This window comes from Anser anser, assembly GCF_964211835.1.
Source record: "Anser anser genome assembly, chromosome: 8".
Lineage (NCBI taxonomy): Eukaryota > Metazoa > Chordata > Aves > Anseriformes > Anatidae > Anser > Anser anser.
In genome coordinates this window covers 6,417,501-6,443,335 of record NC_139728.1, presented here as the reverse complement: position 1 = coordinate 6,443,335, position 25,835 = coordinate 6,417,501, and the positions used below count along the sequence as shown (strand labels likewise).

General features: G+C 38.6%; 1 protein-coding gene across 2 annotated transcripts in view; it reads left to right on the top strand.

Moving 5' to 3' along the window:
• Nucleotides 1-25,835, top strand: part of NEK7 (NIMA related kinase 7) — a 69,171-nt gene that overhangs the window by 24,360 nt on the left and 18,976 nt on the right. For both annotated transcript variants that reach the window (XM_083845563.1, XM_083845562.1), the window contains exons 4-7: nucleotides 2,267-2,329; nucleotides 2,889-2,999; nucleotides 17,094-17,202; nucleotides 19,159-19,266. In XM_083845563.1, coding sequence (XP_083701689.1) covers nucleotides 2,267-2,329; nucleotides 2,889-2,999; nucleotides 17,094-17,202; nucleotides 19,159-19,266 — 391 coding nt within the window. The remainder of the gene's footprint in view (nucleotides 1-2,266; nucleotides 2,330-2,888; nucleotides 3,000-17,093; nucleotides 17,203-19,158; nucleotides 19,267-25,835) is intronic.

Genomic DNA, 25,835 nt, shown 5'->3' with positions numbered 1-25,835 from the left:
TTTTGAAGTTTCCTAAGTATTTCCTAGAAAAAAATATTTCAGCCCTTCATGACAGTAGCAGGTGGTAGGACTTTTAGTCTATTGTCAAGACGATTAAAGACCAATGCTTTTTCATTCAGATTTGAAATCTATAGCAGATGCAGGCTGTTTCATCTCCTTAACTAAATGTGTTTTCCCAACCTTAATAAATAAACTCTCGTCTTTTCTATCAATGCTATTTGCCGTTTAATACTTGTACCTATAATTTCATATATAGTACTAACGCTTTTCTTCTCTTACATCTGAAATTGCTTTATTTCTTAGTGTTAGCATTCCTTTCTTGTTACTTACCCTGCTGTGTTTCTGTTATATCCCCCTCAGTCTCCTCCTTGAATAATTACTTGTAGCTCTGTCTGTTTATTTCCCATCATCCTGGCATTAATATACAAGTAGTTGTGAGATGTTTTATTCCCTTTCTTGGTAGAGTAGTTTTGTTTTCTTCTTTCATTCCTTCTCTCCTGTTTCTTCTTTTTCCCCGTCTCCAGGCTTGGCATTTCAGTTCTTGACTTAGCTGTCTTTTTGAGAAAGCGAATCTTGCATCCGCTGCGGTCTGTTTTTTCTATGTCAGATCTGCAGGCAGGAGATGGGCTTTCCGAGGGGGAGCAGCGGCTAGACAACAGCATGTGAGCTCTTGGAGGGCTGCGATCCGCTACTGAAATCCCTAGACTTGGTCTTTCAGTTGATTAAAGGAATGATGTACTTGGGTTTATGTGGCAAGGTTTCGGTAACAGGGAAGCCCCAGGCCTCTGTGAGAAGACTCCAGAAGCTGCCCCTTGTTAGCCGAGAGCGTTGTGGTGGGGTTTAGCTGCCCGTCGGTGTGGAGCCACCACAGCCTGTGTGGATAGTGCTGCACGTGGAGGTGAGGTGTGCCAGATCCTGTCTGGGTGGACTGGGTTTGAACTGTTTCGGGGAGAGTGCAAGTAGGTGTGATTCAGGTGGGTGGTTATACAGCCGGTTTTAAGAGGTCTACTCTGAGTACCAAAGGCCTGCACAGAGGTCTGGAGCTGCTTTTTTGTGTGTCTGGGCTTGGTGGCATGATAGGGTATGTAAGTTTTCAGATGTTTGAGGTTTTTGTTTAGCTGTTGCAACCAGGTAACAGTGATCTTCACAGCAAGTGACATCTCTTCCTGGAGACTACCTAGAAAGAAAAGGTGTGCATTGAAAAGATGTAACTGGAGAGAGTTATCTCATAACATTACAGAAACTCGTGGTACATCTCTGTTATTCTTCTGTGTAGCTCCACATCTGGTAGGCAGGCCTCTCTGAATCCACTTCCTTGGATTCAGAAAGTAATGTGGAATGGGAGAGGAAGGATTCACTGGAAAAGCAACAACTTGGTCGCTTCTAAGGGGGATTTATCACTTGGTGGCGGTATATGGAGAGATGCAAATCTGAGAAAGTGAAGTGGAAAGGGAATCCAAGGTGGTAAAAACAGTGAAAATTGAAAGAATTTAGGTCAAATATAAATGTGGGTAGAATGAGGGTAAGGACTCTTAATGACAGGAAAAAATTGCTGCAAACAGAAATTAGTGGGGGGTAATGTGGTTAACCGTGGAAGAGGCAAAGGTAAGATACATTGCAGAATAATTTGGAGCAGATGGGAGGTGGAAAAAAATGACGAGCAAAGGTGCTTAACTGTAAAAAGCTATAAAAGTCAAGGTGACAGGTGAAAAAAATGCTCTAGTAAACAAATTACAGAACCCAAATCGCTTCTTCCCTTGCTGAAGGGAAGGAAATGGGAGAGAAAGAATCAGAGGTGACAGTGAAGTTTTGATCCTGCGGGAGTAAAAGGGCATGCGTTATTTAAAACAAAAGGAGGACTGTAACAAGAGATTAAGAAAGGCAGGCATGCTCAGTCCTAGAAAGAATCCGTCTCTGATAATGGTGTGGTAGGTGTGGGAGAAATAGCTGACACTTGGACTAGAACCATCTTGAAGGAGAAGTGCTGAATTATTGCCGTGTATTTGAATAGATATGCAGAAGTGGCAGCTGAGCTCATGGAGAACCTGTACTTCCAATGTAGTTGTTTCCTGTGAAAGGGCTAAAAGTACTGATATAGCGCCAAAATCAGTATGTGGGGGTTGCAGTGTTTACAATTACACTAAGATATTAGGAGTATTTCATATTACTGTATTATATTTTGCTTCTGTGATAGATGTTATGTGATAGTAACGATGACTCAATTTGCTTTTTTTAATCACTTAATTGTCTTATCTCTTGTGTGTAGATATTTGATTTAATGGATGCCAAAGCCCGTGCTGACTGCATCAAAGAAATAGATCTTCTAAAGGTAAAAATATTTATCTTGAAGAATAAAAATGCAGCCATTATCAAAGTATGTTATTTTTTTCATAGATATACCTGAAGTGTCCACCAGTAGCTGTGTAGAGCTTTTATAAGCCTCACTTAAGGAATCTATAATCTATAATCACTTTAAAAGTTAAAATAGAGAATTAAATCCTATCGAAAAATGCATAACTTTTCAAGTAGAAGTTTCTACTGAAAATATGATATTGTAGTTAAGTGTCTTGTGTGCAATAAAATACTCATTTTAAAAATTGGCCCAGCTGTTTCAACAAGTTTTATCATACTATTGCACAGATGCACTGAAAGAAAAGATCCTTTAAAATACTGACATGAATCATCATCTTGATCCTAAAACTCCACCATGTTCTTGCAGGCTTGCATGTTATTGCAAAATGTTCTTCTGTAAATGCTTTTCATAAAAGCATGTACTGTTTGTATCATGCTATAATATACTTTAGGTGTGTTATTTGCCTAAATAAAAATGTTTCATTCATAAAATATAAGACACTACACTAAAACATGCATTGTAAATCTTTTCTTAGCAACTGAATCATCCAAATGTAATTAAATACTATGCGTCATTCATTGAGGACAATGAACTGAACATAGTCTTGGAATTAGCTGATGCTGGAGATCTTTCTAGAATGATAAAGGTAGGAATTAACTTTTAAAAATTATTGCTAAAAGGTTTCAGTGTTGAACTTCTTTGACTTTTCATTCTGCTTGCTCACCACTGAGTTGAATGCAGTTAAAATGGCAAAAACTGGAGAAAAATTGAGTATTTGTACTGACTTTTTTATGTATGCCCAATGTTGATGCTTAACAGAAGTATTTTTTACACTGTTATCTACAATGTAAGTGCAGGTGAGGACATAACTAGACTTAATTATATTATTTTCTGTGGGGAGGAAAAAAAAGCTAATGAAAAGCACTGTCATCACCATTTAGAACAGTGCTTTTTGATGGCTTTCCTGATTTTGGCACAACTGTGTTTCGTGTTAGAACATTCTATACTTTATGCTAGTCTTGAAAGCAGAGGGGGCTGGTGTCACAAGGCAGAAGTGATTTCCTCTGTATCTTGAGCTCTAACTGCTAATCACTTTAGCAAACAAAATAATGATTGAAATGGAAACAACTGCATGGTTTTGTAGGCCTAGTTAAATATGTTGTCTTGAGACTAACATATTTTGAAAATGCATTTTGTAATTTGGTTGAAATCACGTACGGTGAACTTGTTGATAAGTGATTGTGTGCTATAGGTTAAGTGATTTTTTTGTACTTAAATGCCAGTTCTTTAGCTCATCAGAAAAAAAATTATCTAGGAGCTGTTGTATGAACTTCATATGCTGAAACTTGCATTAACTTTTAACCAGCTTTTTTTAAATCTTTGTTTGTCATCTGACAACCACCTCCCCTGTTTCCCTACCCTTTTTCCCCTGGGTCTTGGTTTTATTATTTCCCGTTGGTGTACTTTCTTGTGTGTGCACCAACTTTATTGTTGTCAACATAGTGTAACTCAGGGAACAAATACCGCTGGTCGGTTAGCATTCTCTCAGCAACTGCCAGGCACAGAACAGAGTTGTGCTGTTTTGTTTAGGACCAACATGAATAGAGAATGTTAATTTCTTCATTAATGACTTTTCATAGTTCGTGGTTTTGTTTTTTTTTTCCTTTGAGCTTTTTGGAGAATGTTCCCTTCTAGATTGATAATTGTAAGGTAGGACAGTCAAAATTGGGTTCTAAACTGGTTGACAGGGTTCTGTTAATATTTACATCAAAATCTGATATTTTTCTTCATCTCATGAATTATTAATTCTGTGGGCTTACATTTCATAAAACATAAAGGAAGGTTTGTCTTTTCTTTGGAATGTTCAGTTTTGACACAACAGTTATTAATATGAGTACTCTGTGACAGATTGCCTTATGGCATGTCTGGTCTTATGACCCATTGAAGCTTTTTCTGCCTTCCTTCTCCCCCCCCCCATTTTTTTTTTTTTTTTAAATCCAGTGTGTGAATAATGGCTCCTTCAGTGCAGTTGGCCTCATTACACCTTGTCCAAGTCGGTGGGCATTTCTTTCAGGCTCGATCTTGGAGGCAGTTTGTGATTCTCCTCTTAACACAGGGATCATGTTTAATGTAGCAAACTTAGATTGCTGTTTGATGTTAATGACAGCCTATCAGGCTATTATTAAATATGTATGAGGTGTCACAATGCACTCAGTCTTCATGCTGCTTGTGGAGGAAATGATTTGGTAGACTATTTGGATGATATCAGCATAAGTGTGGATGCATGGTTACAGTGTCTTTTGAACAAAATAGTTTAAAAAATGCCTGAAAAATAAATAATATGTATCGGGGTGGAAACTTCCTAGCAAAGTATCTGCCTGTCACATTACAAAGGTCAGTAACTGTGTTGTGTTAGTAAAAAAAATAAAAAAATAATTAAAAAATCAAGCCATGCTTTGGTTTCCAGTATTCTTACTAGTCTGCTGCTTTAAGTTTGTTGGAGGACGTAGTGCCACCTCCAGAAGAGTGGTTGGGTATCTGGCTGCTGTGTGATTTGTAGAAACAAGGTTGGAACATGTTTTTGAAATTGTAAATGACCACAGTTTGAATGACAGTGAAACCACCGTGAATGTCAAGGAAAACTGCTTAACTGGTTTACTTGGGTATTTGTTATGACATTATTGGCACATCGGAGAATGCTTGCAAAGCCGCTGTGCCTCACAGTGCACCTTAATGAATTCTTTAGTTCTTCCCTTAATGAACCACATCGTCGCTGTCCAGCTTTTCTACTGTCCCTCTTGTTACCTGTGAATAATACTCTCTTTGTCCCCGCTGAGTAGACAACTGAGGAAAATCACTTGATGTATTCATACTGAGGACCAATAATGGATTCTAATAGAATTCATAGAATTTGCTGTATGGAGGAAAAAAAAAAGAAAAAAGTTGTGCATTGGCATTTACGAATCTCATAATGAAATCAGAAGCATCTCATGCGTGCTCTCTCTTCTCTCCCTGTGCCCCCCTGCCCCAATTTAATCCGGTGATTGAATAAGAATCTCACTTCATCCCTGCCCCCCCGGATGTTTCGTCTCTCACAGAAATATGTTTCTGTACAGCCTTTGTTTTTAACGGCCAAATTCTTGAACATGTCACGTTAGTAACACAGAAGAAGAAAATTACTAGTGTCTGGGAGATACTCATTTGATTATAAACTTGGTTTGGCACTGGAACATATAGCTGGGTACTGTGTAAGCACTGTGTAGAGATGGGGAAAGAAGGAAAGAAAAGTCTAAATTTTTCTGTATCTGTAACTTAGATTGCTGGATAGTATTGCAATGAAAAGATGACAAATAAATAACTGTTGTACCTGTTTCCAGTAGCTTATGGTTGTCAGTGTCTGTGGTCTCCACTGTGTGGTGGTCTTAGGGTAATCCAGCTCCTGAGGTTACAGGTAGTTGATGGAACCCTCGGGTTACCTTGTCACACCACCTCCTTGCAACGCAGAAATGTGTTGTTAAGCAGGGTTGGGGCTTGATCTCCTTTCCTATTAATCACGGTTCTCTTCCACCACAGGGACAGGTTGAACAGTGTTCTGTGGGAGCAAAACTGCTGACTTGGACAGGATTTTTTTTTATTTTTAAGCAACAATTGATATATATTGGATAAAGAAAATGCCATAAACAAATAAGAATCTGCTAATTGCATTAGCCAAGAAAATGCATTAGAATGATTCAGTAAAAAAAAAAAACAAGCTTGTGCTAAAGGTGCTGAAATAATATAATTTCAAGTCTTGCAGAATAATTAGGATGCTTTATTTAAAAATCAAGTTACTAGGTGTAAGAAGGGATGTTTTGAATACACTGCAATGCTTGTTTTAAATATGATCAGCAAAAAGCTTCTAGGTCTATTTCCTTTTTATAGATATTTTTAGTTTTTCTGGCAAATAATCTTTCTATACCAAAAAAAAATGCAAACTTTAAACTGAATAAGTCATCCAGATCTTAAGGAACTAAATCACGTTTTGGGAGTGAGCTTGAAAGCTTTCATCTAAAAAGTTGAAAATATGTTAGCTAGCAGCTTTCTCAAGAAATGGGGAAAAAAAAAATCGAATTCCACAAAATGTCACATAGGCACTTTAAACACTATTCAGAGAATGCTTTAATGTGTATTTTTTCAGGGTTAAGTTTAAAAATAAAACACTACAATTATCTAAGTTAAATAGGCAAATATTTTAGAACACGAAAAATTTGTAAACGATATGAACTTCATGCTGATTTCTCTTTTTTTTTTTTGTAGTTGGGAACAGTGTATTCATTGTCCTTATCTATCTATCTATCTATATAGTTGTGCTTGTGGGGTAAGTTTATATATATGGATGTTTGCATATTTATGTATTTTAATCGGACAATTTAAACAGTGATAGCTATTTCCTTGCAATCAACTGGTGCGTATCTGGATCGCTAGTTGTGGCGTTGCAGTAGCTGGGCCTCTGCTTAGGCAGGTTTTAAGTCTCATTGATTATCATTCTGATGTTTCATCTCTGATGGATATTTTGGGCTTCCCTGGGTGAAATAGCGTCAGGCAGCTCTCTTCTCCATGTGGCCTGGGATGCAAACCCTCCCTCCTCTTCGGATGCCAAAAGATATTAGCAATGAGCTTTTTTGGAACTCATTTGCAGTGCTGAAGGTGTACCGCAGGCTTTTTGGTACATTTCAGAGCACACGTTGGCTCTAAGTTGACTTTGTTTAATTGGAAGAGTGATACTTCTCTTTGTCGTGGTAATGGGAGGATCTGGGGGAGAGTGAGGCTCGGGCACCACTTGTGTGGGGAAGAGGTGCGGTGTCAGAATGCACCAGGTCAGGTGTTTGCCTCTCCCAGGGCATCACCCAGTGCGTGGGGAGGGAAACCCTCAGCTGGCTCAGACAAAACTGGCTGTATTGTTCGGCTGCCTTGGTACTGATTTACGGTTTTAACAGTTGTATGAGATTCTGGGCCTTTGTGTTTGGCAGGCTGGCGGGACAGAAGTGGTGTTTGCGATGCAGTTTGGCTGGCAGTGTTGCAGATGCTGTGTTCTGCTGTGCGCGCACCCCGGCTGGAGCAGGACAGGAGCTCTGCTCACTGTTGGGGCTGCCAAAGGTTCAGCTGTGTGGGAATGTGTTTTCAGGTTGTCAAAATATAACAACTTCATACTAAAAAAGTTCTATGCTAGCTGACCTCTTCAGAGTGTGTTTCCAAAAGATGTATGATTTAGTAGAAGGCGAAGGAAAAGTGCATTATTCTGCCAAGGTGTGGTTTTTATTTATTTGTTTGTTTTAAAATCTAGTAAGCGTTTCTTCTGAAAAACTGTAGCCCTTATGTATTAAAGCAGACATAAAACTTGGAAAGTGGATTTCTCTTAGAGTGATGGCCATGAAAACTCACACAAAGTGAAATTCTCCAAAGAGAAGAGTTCGTATTGCCCAACAGGAATTGCAGGAGCACAGCAGCCAAAGTGGTGAATTTCCAAACATGCAGAGCTGCACAAACCTCTTGCATCTCCTAGTGCTGGCAGCGCTGTGTACCACCTGAGCGACTATGAATGCTTCAATCTATAGCACAGGTGACTGAAATGAAATTGTTTTGCCAGAAACAGCTTTTTTCCAGATGCTTTGGATGAGCTTAAACTTCCCTGTCCCTTAAAGGGTATTTATTCTTTCTAACAACAGAGAGAAGGGAGCAATCTGAGCAGAACATAGACGAAGAGTAGATGGGGACAAGCAGCCAAGCACTCCTGGAGCAGGGAGAGGATCTGACTGAGACGGGGGAAGGCAAGCGAACTGGGACTAGCTGGTGAGCAGTTAGTGAGACAAGGTAGACTGGGAAGTGACCACTCAAGGCGTTAGAGGCTGAGGAGCATAGGAGAATGAGAACCGGAGTAATGCACTGAGAGAAAGGGGAGCCCCAGTGCTGAAGATGAACACAGTGAGCCAAGCAAAGGACCGATTATGTTGCCAGAAGGCAGGACAGGCTGTGCGGGGACCCTGGGCAGACAAATGGACTGTCAGTAGGTGGAGAGCCTGGCTGGGGTGATTTGGACAGGCTGGGGACAGGCAGTGATTGCATAAGCAGAGAAAATGGGTTGAAGAGACAGGAATGGGGAGGGGACAGGTCTTGGACGGGGGTAGAGAAGAGGCAGGCTGTGCAGGAGTTATGGATCCCCCAGAGGTAAGGGGAGCACAAAGAAGAGCCTGTCCTGCAGGGGGTACTGCCCTACTAAGAGTGGAAGGGGACTGATGGTTCAGGAGCGCTGCTGTTCTGCTGCTGTCAGCAAACGTGCACGAAGTCTGCAGGCGTACCCATCTGGTATCTACTGAAGGATGATGCTCTGTTGTGCAAGTTGCTTGGTCAGCTCCAGCACTAGCTGTGGCTGTAAAAGTGCCAACTCTGGTAAGCTGCATGTAGCGATATGATGGAGAGCCTGCGTCTCTGTTGTTATTTTTATGCTTTTTGTAAATCGAGGGAATTGCATATAACCTAAAGAAGCAACACTGAATCTGCAAAAGCAGGCATTCAAACCTAGCGAATTATACAACTGAGTATCTTACACTCCAGCAAATTACAGGTTTAGTTCTTCCTTGACAAACCACTGTTCTGCTCGGTGTTAAGGAAGGATGCAGCTACTCTGGGTGGGAATTATGCTTGTGCAGTACACGCTGTAATTTGTTGTGGCTGTGCTGCTGCCTTTGCTGTAGCTGTAGTTTCCAAGGCAGGGAATTTAAGGAAGACAAAGGTTTCCTGGTTAATGCAGTTGAATGCTGTTCCAAAGACTATCCTTTCTTACTGCCTCTGGTACTGGTCGTAAGGGATACTGTATAAACCACTTCAACTGCTTTTTTGATGGGAACAGTAATTGCTTATTCTGTATTTCTGATAATCAAGGTAGAACTGGGGTTTGATTTGTAGAAGCACTGAGCGTTCACAGCTTCATCTGATCTGAGCAGAAACTGTGCTTTGAAGATGAACTGTTTCATAAAGCTAAGTATGTTGAAAAGGAGGTGCTTAAGATTGGTGCCAAAAGTAATTAACACTTTTGATCTTAATTCTTTGCTCCCCATTCTAGTCTGTAAAATAGGGATATTACTATCTCATCATTTTTAAGGCCGTTTGTGAAGATAAACCTCACAAAGTTTATTTTATGAATTTGATGTTCCAAGGATGTGTATCAGGAAGCTTCCCTCCCCAGTTTATATTTAATAATAGGCTTTGAATAGTGCACGCTAAATAAAGCCTTGAGACATTTTGAAACTGCTCATTAACTGAGTGTCATGAATGAATGAGAAAAGGGTCTTTTGAAATAATAATTAAAAAAAAAAGGAAAACTGAAAACTGCTCGCACACTCTTGGGGGAAGAAAGTCTGGTGGCTTTAATTCTGAGGGTTTTTATATGCATATTTGCATCCAAATGCTTGACATAGTGATTTTGAAAGAAGTATTTTTTAAAAGTAGTCTTTTGTGCATTTTTTTTTTTTCGTGATAATGGTTTATTAGGGCTGGCAAATGCAGGTTTTAAAAAGTGGCTCCTGACTTGTAGCATTTTTGTTTAGCATTTGCTTATATTTTATAATATAGAGCAGTTTACCATCTTAGTGAAAGTATGACATTAATAAAAGCTTCAAATATTTGCATTTTTTCCTTAATATTCTTTCATTTTGTGGCACCTTTATTCTTAGGTTGTTTTTCTTGTGTAGGCATTTTGGAAAATACTTTTAAAAGACAGCATCACTTGAAGAAGCACATAATAGTGGGGATGCTCTAACACAGTATGTGTTACGTACAGATCAAAAGATCAGAACTAAATTATTATTTTTTTTAATGCCTTTTCTTAAATGCTAAACTTGGGGCTTTGAACCAGTCAGGTTAATTTTTGCCACTAACGTTTTTTAAAGCTACTAAAAAGCTTTTTCTTAAACTTTTTTTTTTTTTTGTAGAATTGAAAAAATGTCTCCTTACTCAACTTGGTTTATCTGTGCGAGTTATGTAGTAACAACCGAGGCTGTTGTTTCCAGCGGAAGCAGTCACTCTGTGAGTGCGGTTGTACAGTCACAAAAGAAAAAGAGAAGGCAGAGCCGTGTCAGGGCAGGGAAGCTGGTTCTGGTAAGCTCTTGCTCCCCGGCCACGTGCTGGCCCCTCGCCTTGGCTCTCAGCTTCCAGGCGAGCAGCGAGAGCAGTTTCCCACGTGCAGGTAAGGTACCTGTGTGTGCCAGGGGAAGGAACGCTCCTGTCTGCCTCTGCCACTGGAACAACGAGAATAACTGGGCAGATTTCCTGCTCAAATCAGCGCTGTTTTGTCAGATGGACAGTCCCCATCTCACAGACACCGTGCCTGAAGCTATTGTGTAAGCTGGCTGGCGTTCCTCTCAAGGAGTGTAATGGTGTCAGTCATCTACGTATAGTTAACTTGGTGTTAAACTTCGCTGCTCTGTTCAGATAGATCTAGCTGGAGCAGAAGTGCTTGGGGTGTTGCATCTCCGCCTTCACTCACTGGTGCAAGAATTGTCTGCCTCCCTGACTCTTCTTCAGAGAGAAGGGCGAATGGAAAGGTGTTCTTAACCAATGGTTCTTAGTGCCTTTCTTGTCTGAGATGTCCTGCAAACAATGCTGGAGGATTATTTTTAGGTTTTCACCCAGTTTTTGTAAAATTTCCTGTGTCAGTCTTCGTACTGTCTGAGTAACTTTCTGAGAATGGAGAGAAGATTTCACATTTGTCTGCCTTACTTGTAAAATGAAAAAAAAAACAAACAACAAAAACCTTAAAATGGTAACCTCTGTATTTACTGTGTCATGCCATTGCTTTTTATTAGGAGGTAGAGTTAATGATTCAAACACAAATTTCACATCTTCATGCTGTACCAGTTTTCCCAAGGGGATTTATTGGAGAGAGATGCATGTAAACAAATACTGTTGAATTTAAACGTGGCTGTGTGTTTTAAGAAGCCCTGCTCAGCGGTAACTGCAGGGACAATGAAAATGATGCAGTATTGGAAATTTTATTTTAGTGGCTCTGCAAGTAGATCTGGTTTTGTTAGGTGATCTTGATCTCTGAATGCTGTATGTTCCTTTTTTTTTTTTTTTTTTTTCATGAGCAAAACCATTAGGTGGGAACAGAGTGATTGTAGGTCAGGTAAAATGAAACAAATCCTTGAAAAAGCAATTGAATGGAGATACATATCTCTCTGTATATTCAAGTGATTTTGGTCAGAGCTTTGTAAGGGATCACAGTTGAATCAAGAATGTTATTAGCAGTCTAATTAATAGATTATTAGCATAAAAATATATACTAAAAATGGAAATAAGAAAATTTTGACTTGTATTTTTCTTGCAATATTTCTATTTCTTTTAAGTAGGTGTCTTTATTTTGATTGTGTGTGAAAGGAGAATGTGTTTGAGGAGAAGTTTGTCTCTTTTTTTTTTCATTTGTTGTTGTTGGTTTGTTTCTCTTGGGGGGGGTGGTGGTGGGGAAGGTACACTTTCATTTTAGTAGCCTGGCATTCTGCTGAACAGAGCCAGACAAAGCTCCTGGGACGCTGCTTTTCTGCTAGAACTATAGAACCTTTTAAATAGAAAATAATTTGTACAGAAACTCCATTTCTAGATGTGAGTCTCAGAATCATGTAGGTGTTGCTATCCATCATTACCAGCCTTTTTTGATCCAGCAAGCCCATGCCAGTTCAGGTTTGTTCCTGTCGCATTGACAAGGTGAGACTCCTGCCTGCACTTAGTAGTGAAACTACCAAGTAGGGAAACTACTAAGTAGGGAATCTGCGTGGTTTCCCACTACAACTGCGCAGCCTCCTCTGCCCTCTCTCTGTTCTCCCCAAGGCAGCAGTGTGCTCAGGTGGCCAAGAAGGCCAACAGCATCCTGGCCTTAATCTCAAATAGCAGGGCCAGCAGGACCAGAGAAGTGATTGTCCACTGGTGAGAGCTCAAATACTGCATCGAGTTTCGAGTCCCTCAGCACAGGTAGGGTATTGAGGTGCTCGAGCACATGCAGTGAAGTGCAACAAAGCAGGTAAAGGGACTGGAAAGCAAGATACACGAGGAATGGCTGTGGGGACTGGGGCTACTTAATTTGGAGGAAAGGAGGCTGACAGGAGACCTCATCTCTCTGTGACTACTGGAAAGGAAGTTTCAGAGAGGAAGGTGTCAGTCCCTTTTCTCAGGTGCAAGTGTCAGGACATGAGAAAACAGTCTTAAGTTGCAACAAGGGAGGTTTAGATCAGACTTTAGGAAGAATTTCTTTACGGACAGTGGTGAGTCCTATCCCTAGAGGTATTTCAGAGATGTGTAGATGTGGTGCTAAGGGACATGGTTTAGTGATGGGACCCGATAGGTCAGGTTGATGGTTGGACTTGGTGATCTTGAAAGTCTTTTCCAACCTAGGTGAATGACTCTCTGTGATCCTACATTTAAAAAGAATCCCAAAGAAACACAAGCAGAAGTTTCTAAGAATGTCATTATGTGTTAGTTGGCGATTCCTTCCTGCATCCTTTTCCTCTTGATGAAGTTCAGATATCTTCCCATAAGTATGTGGTTGTTGATTCACCGTGTTCTGATAAGTCTGATCTTCTAATCTTCTGATAAGTCTAGGTAATCATATATCAAAAAATAACTTCATGATTTTGTAAGCCACCAGTGAAGTTGTGAGAACAGACACAGTTGCCATCAAAATGTGAAAGAAGGGAAAGGGAATTTCTTTAAAGCAAGGAAACAATCATTCCCTTTTTACTTTTTCCCTAGATTCCCTCTTTCAGAAGGCAGCTCTAGCCTAGAGCATCCACAGCAGCAAGACTCAGGTGAATGTTCTTGTGGGCTAGTTTGATGCTAATTTAGGAGCAGATTTTTTTTTACACTTACTCTGCAAAACCTGTTCAAATAATGAGTTTATCGTCTTTCTGCAAGTGATGTTCACACACCTCTTCATTTCTAGAGTCTAGCTTGCTTCTTAAACCCACATTTTTTAAATTTTTCCCTTCTTGTTTACTGAGGTCTAAGCCAGCCTAAATGATACCTTAAAATCCTGTGAGATGCCACCATCAGAACTGAATACTATTTTCTTTTTTTTAAAGCATGGCTACTGAGGAATAGGCAGTCATACCTGAAATCTGCAATTTTATTGAAATCTTCTGTTCTTTGTTAATCTGCAGGAAATTCTTAGGTTTCTTACTAGAGCCAGACGTAGTAGTCCTACATACTTCCTTTAGATTTAGTCTCCCAACTGCCCTTGTTAAGCCTAGATAAGACCATTTGCTAATTGCTGTCACTTTTGCTTTTGGAATTTGACCTTTAAAGCATCATTTTTAGAAACTCAGTATAATTTCATGCTTTCATATTGACTTCAAACTTTTTCCCCATCTATCTTTCACTTTTTTTTTCCTGTCTCCAAGAAATTGAATGGCATACGCTGTTTATGTGCAAGGCAGCTATATTTAACTTTACTAGGATGGAAACATTTGGAGAATATTTCATTTTTCTTCTAACAATTCATTAGGGAAAACCTGGAGAGTTCTATTTTCCCATAATGAAACTGCTCAGTAAGACTGTAAAAATGGGACAGAAAGACAAACTGGTGATATAACTTGCCTACCTTAAAGCTCTTTAAGGCATTTGAGTAGCAAATCTACATGCAGAAAAAAACCACATATTAAATGACTGAATTGCAGTTTTATCTGTACTGACATTGTGAAAACTCTTCTAAGCAGCTTTTTGTGATTCCATTCTCAACGATGGAGATGGAAGTTTCATGGGATATGGCTTTTGAAATGGCTAATTCTTGCTAGGAGACAGTCTGCTGCGTGAGCATGCCCGGCGTTCCTTATTTACCTGGTAAAACACTAGCTTGCAACAGAGCCCAGGTTTTTAATGCACATACACTAGCAATTTATTTTTTGCCCAGTTTCAACAATGTTGAGGCTGATCTTTCACCTCAAATGGGATTTATGTTTTTTTAAAATGTCACACCCTAGAAGGTCAAGGATCAGAGGGACATCAGGACTGCCCTGTGAGCTTCAGATATGCGGAAGAAGCAGGAGAATAGGAAAACGCTGAAGATGAGATTACTTCAGAAAGCTTTATGTCAGGGCATACTCCTTTGAGGTTAAATTTGAACAGGTGATGGTAACATGTACTACGAAGGGTAACTTTTGATTGCATGGACCTTAGACTGCTTAAGACACGACAGCACTAGGCAGTGAGCTAACACTGAAGTGCTTGTGGTGCTGCTGTGCTCTGCTACAATAAGGGATGTTACTCTTTTGCTGTTGTGTCTTTTGCCTTTTGGCTTCTCCAAAGGAAATGGCAAAACCTGCAACCATTAGAACTGCATTTTTCATTGGAGACTATTTTAAAATAAGGGAGAGAGAGAAAAGCATCCTGCTTTGAGTGCAGTTAACACATGCTATATGGATTTAATTATGCTGTTTGGCATAAAATAGGTGTAAATTTGACTGTTTCCAATCAACTTATATTTCTTGTTAGAAGGTAAGGGTCCAAACAAGAATGGGATTCCATTTCTTCATTGACTTTTCCAAGAACACTGCATACTGGACTGTTTCCTAGAAACATACAATTTATTTCAGCAGCTAGTTTTGCAAAATCGGTCCTTCCTAGTGGTGGAGTCTTTTCATCACTGTCTTGCTTATTGGTGGACAGTAGCCCAAGAAACCATTGAGAATATGTATTTTGATGAAAAGAGTGTAACTAATTACTACACAAAATAATGTTCAGTGAATTTATCTTAAACACATAGGCATTTTTACTTGTAAATTTAGAAATAACCCAGTGTCTTTGTTCAGTTTACTTATTGCTAGCAAACTTAACAGCTCTCTTTGACATCCTCTCTAGATGGATGAACATTCAAAATCTACAGGGCTAATAATTGATGTTTTCAGGAAGAGAAGTTATTAGTATCATGAAAAATTGAAATGCTTTCAGTAGAATTAGACTACATCTTAAATTGTTGTTATATTGTATGCTTGCACTGTAAGAACTGAAGCAGATTTTGTAGTGAAAGCCATCAGTGTATTTTTAAAGTACATAGGAATGGAAATCCATAATGGAAGGTATTTGTATTTCAGACATTTTGTGAATGGTGTTTCATCACTGCTTGTACTTAGATTTCAGTTAAAATAAATAAATAAAATCAGAATGTTTAAATAAAATACCTAGTTATAATTATGATAATTTCAGAATGCATTTTAAATCAAGGAACTATGCTTTCATGTGCACGTACTTACATGTATTGTGTGTTTGTTTTTAAATGAAAAGAAACCTGGTCTCCATCTTCCTGTTGACATCAAACAATCCTCTGATATGCAAATCCAGCTATGGGGAGAACAGATACACAGGGCTTGTTTGGATTCAGTCCAAGACTGAGAAAATTATATTTAAACAAGTAATTTATATTCTTTGCCTCATTTAAATGAAAATGCATTTTTGAAATAGTCCCTATAACTAAAAACACTTTGGTGAAATTTTATGATCCTTTGTATGACTGGTACATTTTACAATAGCTATTTTAAAATCATTTTTCTTGTACTCCTGCATGTCTCAGTAATGTGTAGATGCAGCTGTCAACTTCTCAGTGGCACATTTGAACATAGCATATGAAAATATTTTTATTTTTCCAGGGTAATAAATGTTTGTTGTATGAACTTAGGGTGTGTATGATTGTGAAGTGTGTACGTGTGTGTACACATGCTATTAAAATACATCTAAGTATTTTTCTTTCTATATGAATTAATTAATGCTGTTCATGTATCTCCTTTGTCAGCTTAAATCTGTCAAAATAAGAATTCTTTAAAAAGAGACAAAACGAGCAACAGTTTTTCAGTCTTCTCACCTTTAGCTGCAAAATTCATAATGATCAAAATTGCACGTTTTGACATTGGCTGAATTCCAGGTTTTCAGTATGTATTTTAGGAGTACTATATTTCAGTCCCTGAATATTATATTTGAAGGTGATGTGTTTAGCAGAGCATAATTATGTTTTATGTAAGTTTTAACAGGCTATAGAACTGCTACCAGTTATTGGGAACGGTTGTTTATACATGATGAGAAATACTTGAACAAGAGTTTGATCACTATGAAATGTTCAGAAATAGGCAGTACTCCTTCAATCTTAGAAACTTCAGCCATGCATAATCTGATCTAGTCTTACGTGACCTTTCTTGGTGACTTCGTGCCACTGCTGTTTTTCCTCTATTTGGAAGAGGAGGACATGGAAATTCAAGTTGGTGGAAGGAAGTGTTTCATTTGGGAGGTTCTGCACACATACCTTTATATCAGATGGTCATTTGTTCTGTGGTCACTTTCTCTGCACTAAGCTATTCTGACCACATTAATCCTGCCCTGAGAATTGTTGCATGCCATGTAAATCCTTCTTTTTTGGGGAGGGTGGTGGTGGTGCTGGTGTGAGACCCTGGGGAAAGAGCAGTTTTATTCCACTAACCTCAATTGTGGCTAATATGTTAACTGATTTTAAGCATGTATATTGATGAAATATGTTTTAATACTTAAGGAAAAAGCTTTCTTCTGTGTCAAGAAGCTTTTATTAAACCTTTCTAATTAGCTTGTGAGCCTCATGTATTTGATTTTTAACTAAACGATTTTCTATTTTTATTTCTTCAGCCACTTTATGCAAGTTTTAAATTGTGATATGTATTGACTATCTTTTTTTTCTTTCTTTTTTTTTTTTTTCTTTAAGCATTTTAAGAAACAGAAGAGATTGATTCCTGAGAGAACAGTTTGGAAGTACTTTGTTCAGCTTTGCAGTGCATTGGAACATATGCATTCTCGTCGTGTTATGCATAGAGGTAATAGAAGATCAAAGTTTTATCTTCAGTAAAACTTTTACTGTATGAAAATGAAGCTTGTTCAATGCAAGTTACACCAAACACCAAATAATCATAATGGAATCAGTTTCAACAGCTGACACAATGTATGTTTCTGTAATGTTTGTTAGTAACAGCAAAGTGTGGCAGAAGTTGGTGCTTTGTGTTTACTTGGCTGTGGTAAGCATTTGTTTGCAGCAGTGACTTGTGATACTTAGTTTTCAAAGTAAGGGATAGTTATGCAAGTACTGGAAATCCTGCTGCTGCTTTCTCTTCACTTGCTCAATTTGATTTCCTGGCTCTCATTTTCTGTTATGTTTTTCTATATTTATCCATTTTTCCCTATTTTTTTTTTTTTTTTTTTTACAAAAGTATTTACCTCCTGCCATGCATCCTTGCAGTGATGTATTGGCCTTTCTCCCTTACCTGCTGGCCGTGAGCATTTTCTCCCCTTCTTGGCTCCTCTCTGCTCTTTCCAGTCTGTGTGTCAAGTACTGTGTCCCAACAGCCCTTGTAGCTGACAGCTATCCCTGTCAGGTACTAAATCTCTTCTACCCATTGTAAACCTCTGTGCTGCTTTCTCCTCCGTATGTTGTCTTCATTTTGCCTTATAACTCTGAGTCAAAGGAAACAGATTGTAGTATAGTTGCTTCTCAGATGTACTTTTTTTTTTTCCTTGGAAATCCCTCTAGCTATGAGATGCAAGCTATATATGGGTTGTCTCTCTGGGTTCAGGTGAAATTAGATGTCTTAGGTTATCGGCTTCCTCCTCCTGTAATGCAAATAGCTGCCTAAAAGCAAAGTTTCTCAATCTCTGATGAACTGTTGTCATTTGCAGCCAGAGATGCTGCACCCTTTAGCAAGATAAACTTGGATGCGCCCCTGCAAATGGCTTTCCCTATTGATTCTCCTTTTCTTCTCTACGCATTTGTACAAAAATCTGCACGTGCAAATTAAACAAAGAGAGGGGTATAAAATTACAAATTATTTCTATAAGATACAGATATCTCACCAGAATGCTTTGTGATGAAATTAGTTTATTTCAGTTTATTTTGGCTGAAATACTGCCTTCAGAGTTTCTGGAAGATCTATGGTTATACACTGAATTAACCATTCTGTAAGAAGATAAGGGTACGGTTAAGGTAAACTCTTCTCTTTTCACACTTAAGTGTTTTTCTCTAAGTTTTGAGCCCCAGTGTGTGGCTCAGTAAGAGCTGGGGACACTTGCCAAACAAATAGCAGGTCAGTTTACTAAGAAGACTAACAGTTAGGTACCTTGTTAAAAAATCATAACATAAAAATCTTTGCTGTAGTCCCTAAAGGATTGGATTAAAACATAAACTGAATATTGCTAGTGAAAAATAACTGTCTGGGGTATATATTGTTCCTTTTCTTTGTTTCTACTTCATTAGCCCAATTCCATTGACAAGTTCAAATAACCATTCTCCTGAGTAAAACTTTTCTTTTGTTTTAATACCTTCTATTAAAGAGAATCAGTTACCTATTTCAAATAAATAACATCTTGCCTCTGCGGGTAATCTGATCAGCAAACGTGATCAAAAATGTGATTTACAGTTCATGAAAACATGTTTTGGTCTGTTACTTAAAGCATAATAAGTTTTCTAGTTCTAATGGTAGTCCTTATAGATAGTTTACATAAAGAAGTAATGAGCTTTGCTGTATGTGTTTCTGTGATTATGGGGTAGATGATGTGGTATTTAGTTTTCTTTTTTTTTTTTTTGAAGTATTTTTTGCAGCTCTTAGATTTTTTTTTGTTTGAGTGATGCTAGGACTATTAAAATAGTTAATTTAAAATTCTGAATAACGAATTCCATCTTTCTAAAAGGCACTGTCAAATTTTGTTAGCATTATCCATACTTAAAATAGCTCTTCTTGCAACCTCATACTGAGTTTTTAAATTTTGTTTTTTATTTTCAGATATAAAGCCCGCTAATGTGTTCATTACAGCTACAGGGGTAGTAAAGCTTGGAGACCTTGGACTTGGACGATTTTTCAGTTCCAAAACCACAGCTGCTCATTCCTTAGGTAAGCTTTTCTGAGGGGCAGGGAAAAGGAAGGTGGATTTTTATGTAGTAGAAATACTGTGGCCATTCATTGGAGGGGAGGGAAGAAGTGTTAACACGCAGCTAATGCCATCTGAAAAACTAGAATGGTGAGCCGTGTTAATACAGAAAAGCTGTGATGCTGGGGTTGTGTCACTTTCAGGCATTACAGCTTGCTTTTTTTTTCTTTAACTCATTTAATGTATGTTCTTGGCTCAAAACAAATCTTCATTATAGTAGTGTTTCCTAGAAATGATAGAAAAAAATAAGATGAATAATACTGATGTGTTTTTTCAATTCAAGTGAACGTTAATCTGTGTTGGAAAGTATATGATAATTATTTATGCCTGTATGTTGTATGGGTAGTATTGAAGACATGTTAGTGATGCTTTTTGAAAGGGCTGAAAGACAAACTCCTGTTTAAACTAAAATAAATAATAATTTGATTAGTTAATGATCACCTTGGGAAAATGTCCATGACATTGTGATTGTATTTTTTCACCTTTTTCTCCTTACAAACACGAGATTGAAATGTGGAAAAACAATTTTAATTCTTTTACAGTTAATATCTGGTATCATTTGTATTACTGTAATTGTCTAAAAAATGTTTTAAGGTTTATGTTTCTCAAATTGTGCTGAATAAGTTGAGGAGAGATCAGAATTAGGCTTTATGATCCACGAAGTTTTTTTCTTTTCTCTTTTTTTTTTTAATGAAAGAAAAAGGATTTTTATAAACATACAAAAAGCTTCTGAAATGCCCAATTTATTCTTTGCTAGCATGCAAAAAAACCCACTGTTTTCCAAGCAAAAATAACACTGTTTTCTAGGCAAAATTTTCATATAAGTGATATCTTTTGAGTAACATATGAGAGCATTTGAAGTCTGGAATGACTAAGAAACCTTTGGAGGGGAAAAAAGAAGTAAAGTATTTGAGAGATTCTTTGTTTAAATGCAGGGAATGGACAAATTACAGAATCTAAGAGGATCTCTTTATTTATGAAATATTTCTACAGTAGCAGCATCTTTAAAGAGAAATGTAGGATTTAGTGTCTACAGCATTTTTTTTCCCCCCATATTTGGCTTGTAGTTAGCATTTCAGTTTTTGTTCCCTGAAATGTCTGTTTATCCATTGCTGAATGCAAGCCCGGTCATTGACTGCAAAGAGCGTGAAATGAACTTCCAGACCCCTAAAGAGTGGGGCTGTTGGTGGTAATGTCTAGAATTTGTTTCCTGTTTCTTGTAAAGGATATTGAGGCAGACAGAGGACCTGACTGAAACTGGAAAACAGATAGGTAAAATTTAATCAAATGTTGCTCAGTGCGAATTTTTAACAGATGATGGTGAATAATTCTGTAATTAGGCATTTAGATATTTTTGGTTGACAGAAGTAGGTAAGATAACCACTCATGTCTGTCTTAAGTAATAATTACAGTCTCTATTTTAAGTCCATAGGAGGACACACACAGAATTGTGCTTGTTCAGATGCTGTTGGTTCTAATTAGAAATATAACATTTCATAGTCTTAGGTGAAAATGTGCCGTATTTATCCTCACTTCTTAATTTGACTTTACTCAGATAGTCCCAGTTACCGGTAGATTATGGAAAAAGAGAGGACTGATGTTCACTGTGCTGGGACCACATTTGAGACATGGGTGATGATTATATTAAAAAACAAAATAACTATTCTAGAAAAGAATCTTTTTGTTATACAATTCCTACTTCCTCATCTCTCAAAATGTCTCTGGGTACTTTTAAACCTAGTTTTTCCCTTTTTCATCATACTGATACTGCTGTATTCCGAACCACGAAGAACTGCTGAGATCTGAATAGGAGCGAGGTGAGACTTGGACACAGATGTGCAATCTTGCATTAACATTAAAAAAAAAAAAAAAAGAGGGTGGAGTTAAAGACACAGACAAGAAGCAATGAGACCAGGTGCTTGGGTTCCCCATGGAAGTTCAGATATAACCTTAAAGATTTGATTCTAGTTCCCCCCAAGTGTGTTAAAACTTAACTCTTATAAATAGAGGAGTCATCCAGACAGGGAGAGAGGTGGGGAAAAACAACAACAACAAAGCAAACTGTTGTGTCTAATGTTGGGTGCTGTCTTGTTGGAGGAGCTGTTGTGTTCCCCCTGCCCCTGCTCCTTTTCCCATTTTCCCCACTTAATTACGAGACAATGTCAGAATTTAGCCTAGGAAAAAGGTTTTGTTCAGCTATTAACTTAGGCTGCTGTGGAGACAGTGATACTCTGATTTATCATGTCACTTGTAGAGACCATTTTTTCAAATTAATTTCTCATGCAGTTTCTGAGGCTGTTTTTCCTGAATTTTCTTTCAAAGTTGCATCTTTTTGTGATTCCATAAACCTTTGGTGCATAGAAAATGGTGAATTACAAACATGTGTAGCAATTTATACTTGTTTACAGGCTTTATAAAAATTTCAGTAGCAAACAGGATTCAGGCTTCCAGAGATATAGAAGTGTACTAAAATTTTCATTAGCTACAGCTTCTAAGTGCTAATTATGAATAATACTGATTTAATTAAAATACTCGCTGATGGTCCATTTGAAACAAATGGGAAAAAAATGCACTGGACAGAGTGTTTTAGTGTTTTTAACTCTGTACAGCCTTATCAAAACAGTAGAGTTTTCTGCTATGGCATGTATACATCTTTTTGATATTAATAATAAAAAAAAAATTAAGAAAATGCAAAGGAAATGGAGGCATTTTGTATTGTTGATTTGGTATGAGCTTGACAAATTCCTGAGCATCAGGAAACGTGATATTAGAAAGGGATGTCAGGAAGAGCACCCAAGAAAGAAAGAAGGAAGCATCCAGTAAGAAAGGCTTCTAGCCCTTTCTCCATGATTGTGGGTGTTGCGTTTTGTTCTTGTTGTTTTCTTTTACGGCTGAATGCCAGGCCATAAGTGCCTTGATCAAATGGCAATCGTGAGGCAGATTCATGCAAATAATGTAAAAATGTGCTTTTTGTATCTTTGTTAACCATTCAGTGGATCTAAGTCCGTATTTTAGTAGTTCAGTTTAGGAAAAAAAAAATCTGTTCTTCAGTGTGGTTGTGTTAGATGACTGCATGATATGTTGTCTGGGTGGATGCTGCTGCCATGATGTGAGTACCTTCTTGGTAGGTACTGTTTTGTGATCCTCTTAAAATTCTTGAAAGCAAAAGATCATTTGTATTAAATTCTGGTGATTCTACATTCTTTCACTCCATTTTCCTCTTCCAATGAACGGAATTTCATTGTTCAATATATTAAAGCTAGTCTATTGAACACTTTCTGAATCAGTCATTACATTGCTTTATATAAGTTGCTTACATTTACCAGACAGATTTTTCTCCCATTTTAAAAAAGGCTTGATAGTACTTGGAGTTTGTTGCTGTGTTTCATTCAACTCCTCGATGCATTCACTTTTCAAGTGAACACGCATTCTCCTCTAACTCAGCGGCAGTGCGAGTTATGCATTTATGCAGGTAGTAAGATGGACTGTTTGTCATCACTCCCTTTTTCGTAGTAGTTTCTTTGCCTCTGATCCCTCAGATCTAACTTCCCTCCTCCTTATAACCACTGTTTCCATTATGTCTGTTCCCTTTCCCAGTAACAGAAAGCTTGTATGAGGAAACAACATTTTCTAGATCTGCAGCATCTTTAGAGGGAGGGAGCTCCAGAGCAGCAGCAGGTTCTGTGAAAGCAGTTTATCAGACCGACACAGGCCATTTTCAAGGAGTTTACCCTTAAAACCTGCAGGTTACTTGAGATGCAGAAATGCAGTAAACAGAGTATTGAAGTTACAGATTTTATTTTTAGCAGCGTAGGCCCCTTCATGTGTTACCTCTTTGTCTTGTATTATTCTGTTTCTGTTTCTTCAGACGAGTAAAGAAAGTTGCATCTCTCTACTGTGTTGGGATGCTGTATTTCACTTACCACAAAAAAAATAATGATCCAGGAAGGAAACGTAGCATATAATCAAATCTAGCAGTTGCTTGCCAGCAGCGCACTGCTGTGTACTGAAACTGCGGTTCTTTAGAACAGGGGGCAATGCCTTCAGATTAATGAATCTTTTGTGTCGCGTTCTCTTGAAAACAGTTTACAAGTAGTAATGATGTCTAGATCTTCAGGTTGTTTTTGTGATTTCAGTGACTACATAACTGTAATTTCTATTCTTTTCACTTGTTGGTCATTGGGGGCTTCAGGTTGTGTTGCAGTTAAGGTGTTACACTAGGCTAAACGCTGTAAAATGATAGCATTTGTTCTTCCTTTTCACTATCATCAATCTTTCACAGTCATATCAGACCCCTAATGTATCAGCAGGCTTCCCAGAGCTACTGGTTAAAATTACCTTTGCTTTTGGTAAGCTATGAACCTTCAAACCTCCGTGTTTTCAGCTGCCCCCTGTGGATTGTGTGAAGCCTCTTTCTGGCACATTACTCACTGCCAGTTCCTCGCCTGACGTCTCAGCGCAGCACAGGCACTGCTTCTGTAACCAGTTAAGAACCAGGTTACTGTTGCATTTCTGTTTTATTAGATGAGTACTGCCAGCAAAGTGTCTGAATGTACTAAATCCCTGCATTAATTGGTAGATGCAAAATACAGCTGAAAGTTTTCAAAGGTGCCCAAACTCACAGTCTGTGGGGGAGGAAAAACAGGTTTTCAAGGAGGAAGTACAATAAGAATAATAAAGCTATGAAGGCTGTATCAAGCCAAGTGTTTTTTAATTACAGCTTCCAGTTGTAAGGTAGTTGTCATTAAATGTCTATTAAAGTCCTGTTGTTGTTATACCGGAATAGCAGAGTTGTTTTGTTTTGCTTCTGGACGCTCTGGAGCTGTTTTGATGCTGCAGTCCCGCCATCTGTGCCCCTGTTCTTTCATGGGGAAAGGACCATCTCTCTTGACCGTTTCTCTGTGGGTGAACATGATCATCACATGAGAGCAAATGGTTTTCGCAGTGCTCCATGGGTTTGAGTTGCCTTTCCCCACTGTTTCTTGTTTCAAGCTCTTGATTTTCTGCAGTTTCAGCCAACAGCTGCGCTGCCCCACCTTGCTGCCCAGGCCTCTGGGGCAGGGGCCTTGACACCCGGTGCTCTCCCGGGACTGGGAGGCTCTCCCCCTAAAGTTTATGGGGCCAAGCCCATTGCAGGATGCAGCGTCTGTCCCTGTGACAGACAGGATCTCTGTCCCCATGTTTCTGCCTGTGAGTCAGTTCTCAGCGTCTCTTTCAGTGCTGTTTGCCAAGAGGGCTGTCAGTTGGAGCTGCAGGTTACCAGCGGCAGCGGCCTGGCCTGTGAGAAGATGGCAGCACGTTTCCCGGTCTGAGCTGGGCCTCTTAAATAGGACAGTACTTCTTATTAATTTTTTGATTTTCCTACTCCGTTTTCCCCTGAGAAAGTGTGGTACACTTTGAGATGCCAGCCTTTATAAGAGAGAGAGCACATTGTCAAGACAAAACCCTGAACTTTTGGAAATGATTAGATTACAATTACTCTGATGAAAACTGTTAGTCTAATTATTCAGATTTGGAATAATAGGTTCATTATATCTCATTAATATAGCGATCAATTCTGAATAGATGGGGCTAATTCAGAAAGGTGGAAGTGATATGAGATCTCTGTAATTTGTGTTAAATAAAACTGAGGTTTGCAGTCATCATTTCTGTAGCTGTGCAGTAAGAGTGTTGATATTAATCTCTGGCTGTGTTGCAAGATGGTTAGTGTGGAAATAAGGTTGACTTGTATTGAATTGACTGCATTCATTTGGATTGCTTCATCAGGATTCAGTGCTTAGGAAAATATTACACACAAATTAAAACCTGTGTAGATCTGTGATCCCTTTTTCTGTTAGGCAGTCATTTGGGGGGCATATGGGCACAATGTTCAGAGATGGTGCACAAAAATTGCCACTCATATTATTTTTTATATATTTTTAAATTTATTTTTTTGAGCTAGAATATTTCTCTGCACTTATCTTGTTCAAGTAACTTGTGACACAGATGGGTAGGGCCTGATTAAAATCAGGAGGAGAGCTGTCCCGGAGTGTCTCATGTAAATTTGCTCTGGGACAGCCCAAGTAAATGCTGCTTTTCAAGAGCGGATGTCTCCAGAGCCCACAGCTCTGAGGCAGGATTATGCCAGGCCAGCCACAGATTCAGGAGCTGAAAAGCCCTGGTAGGGCCTGGTTCTGCAGCAGATGGCCAAGTCGCTCCAAGGAACATGGGCTTCTGCTGGCCTCCCAGGCTTTCCAGCCTTCCTCTCTGGGAAGCTGAAGATCCTGGATTTCAGGCTCAGGTTCAGATATTCAAACTAAACTGTGCTTAGTAGTTTCAAAAGCAGCCTTTTGTGATTTGTATACTGTCAAAAGGAAGGACAGACAACTCATTTAAAAAAAATAAATCAAAACCCATGGAGGAAAAATTCTAACTGCTATTATTTCCAGTCAGTGATAACAGTATGTATGGAAGGGAGTGGGGCAGGGGGATATGTGTAGTGTGGATCTTTTTAGAAGAAAATCACTACTCTGGAAATTTTTTGAGCTTCATT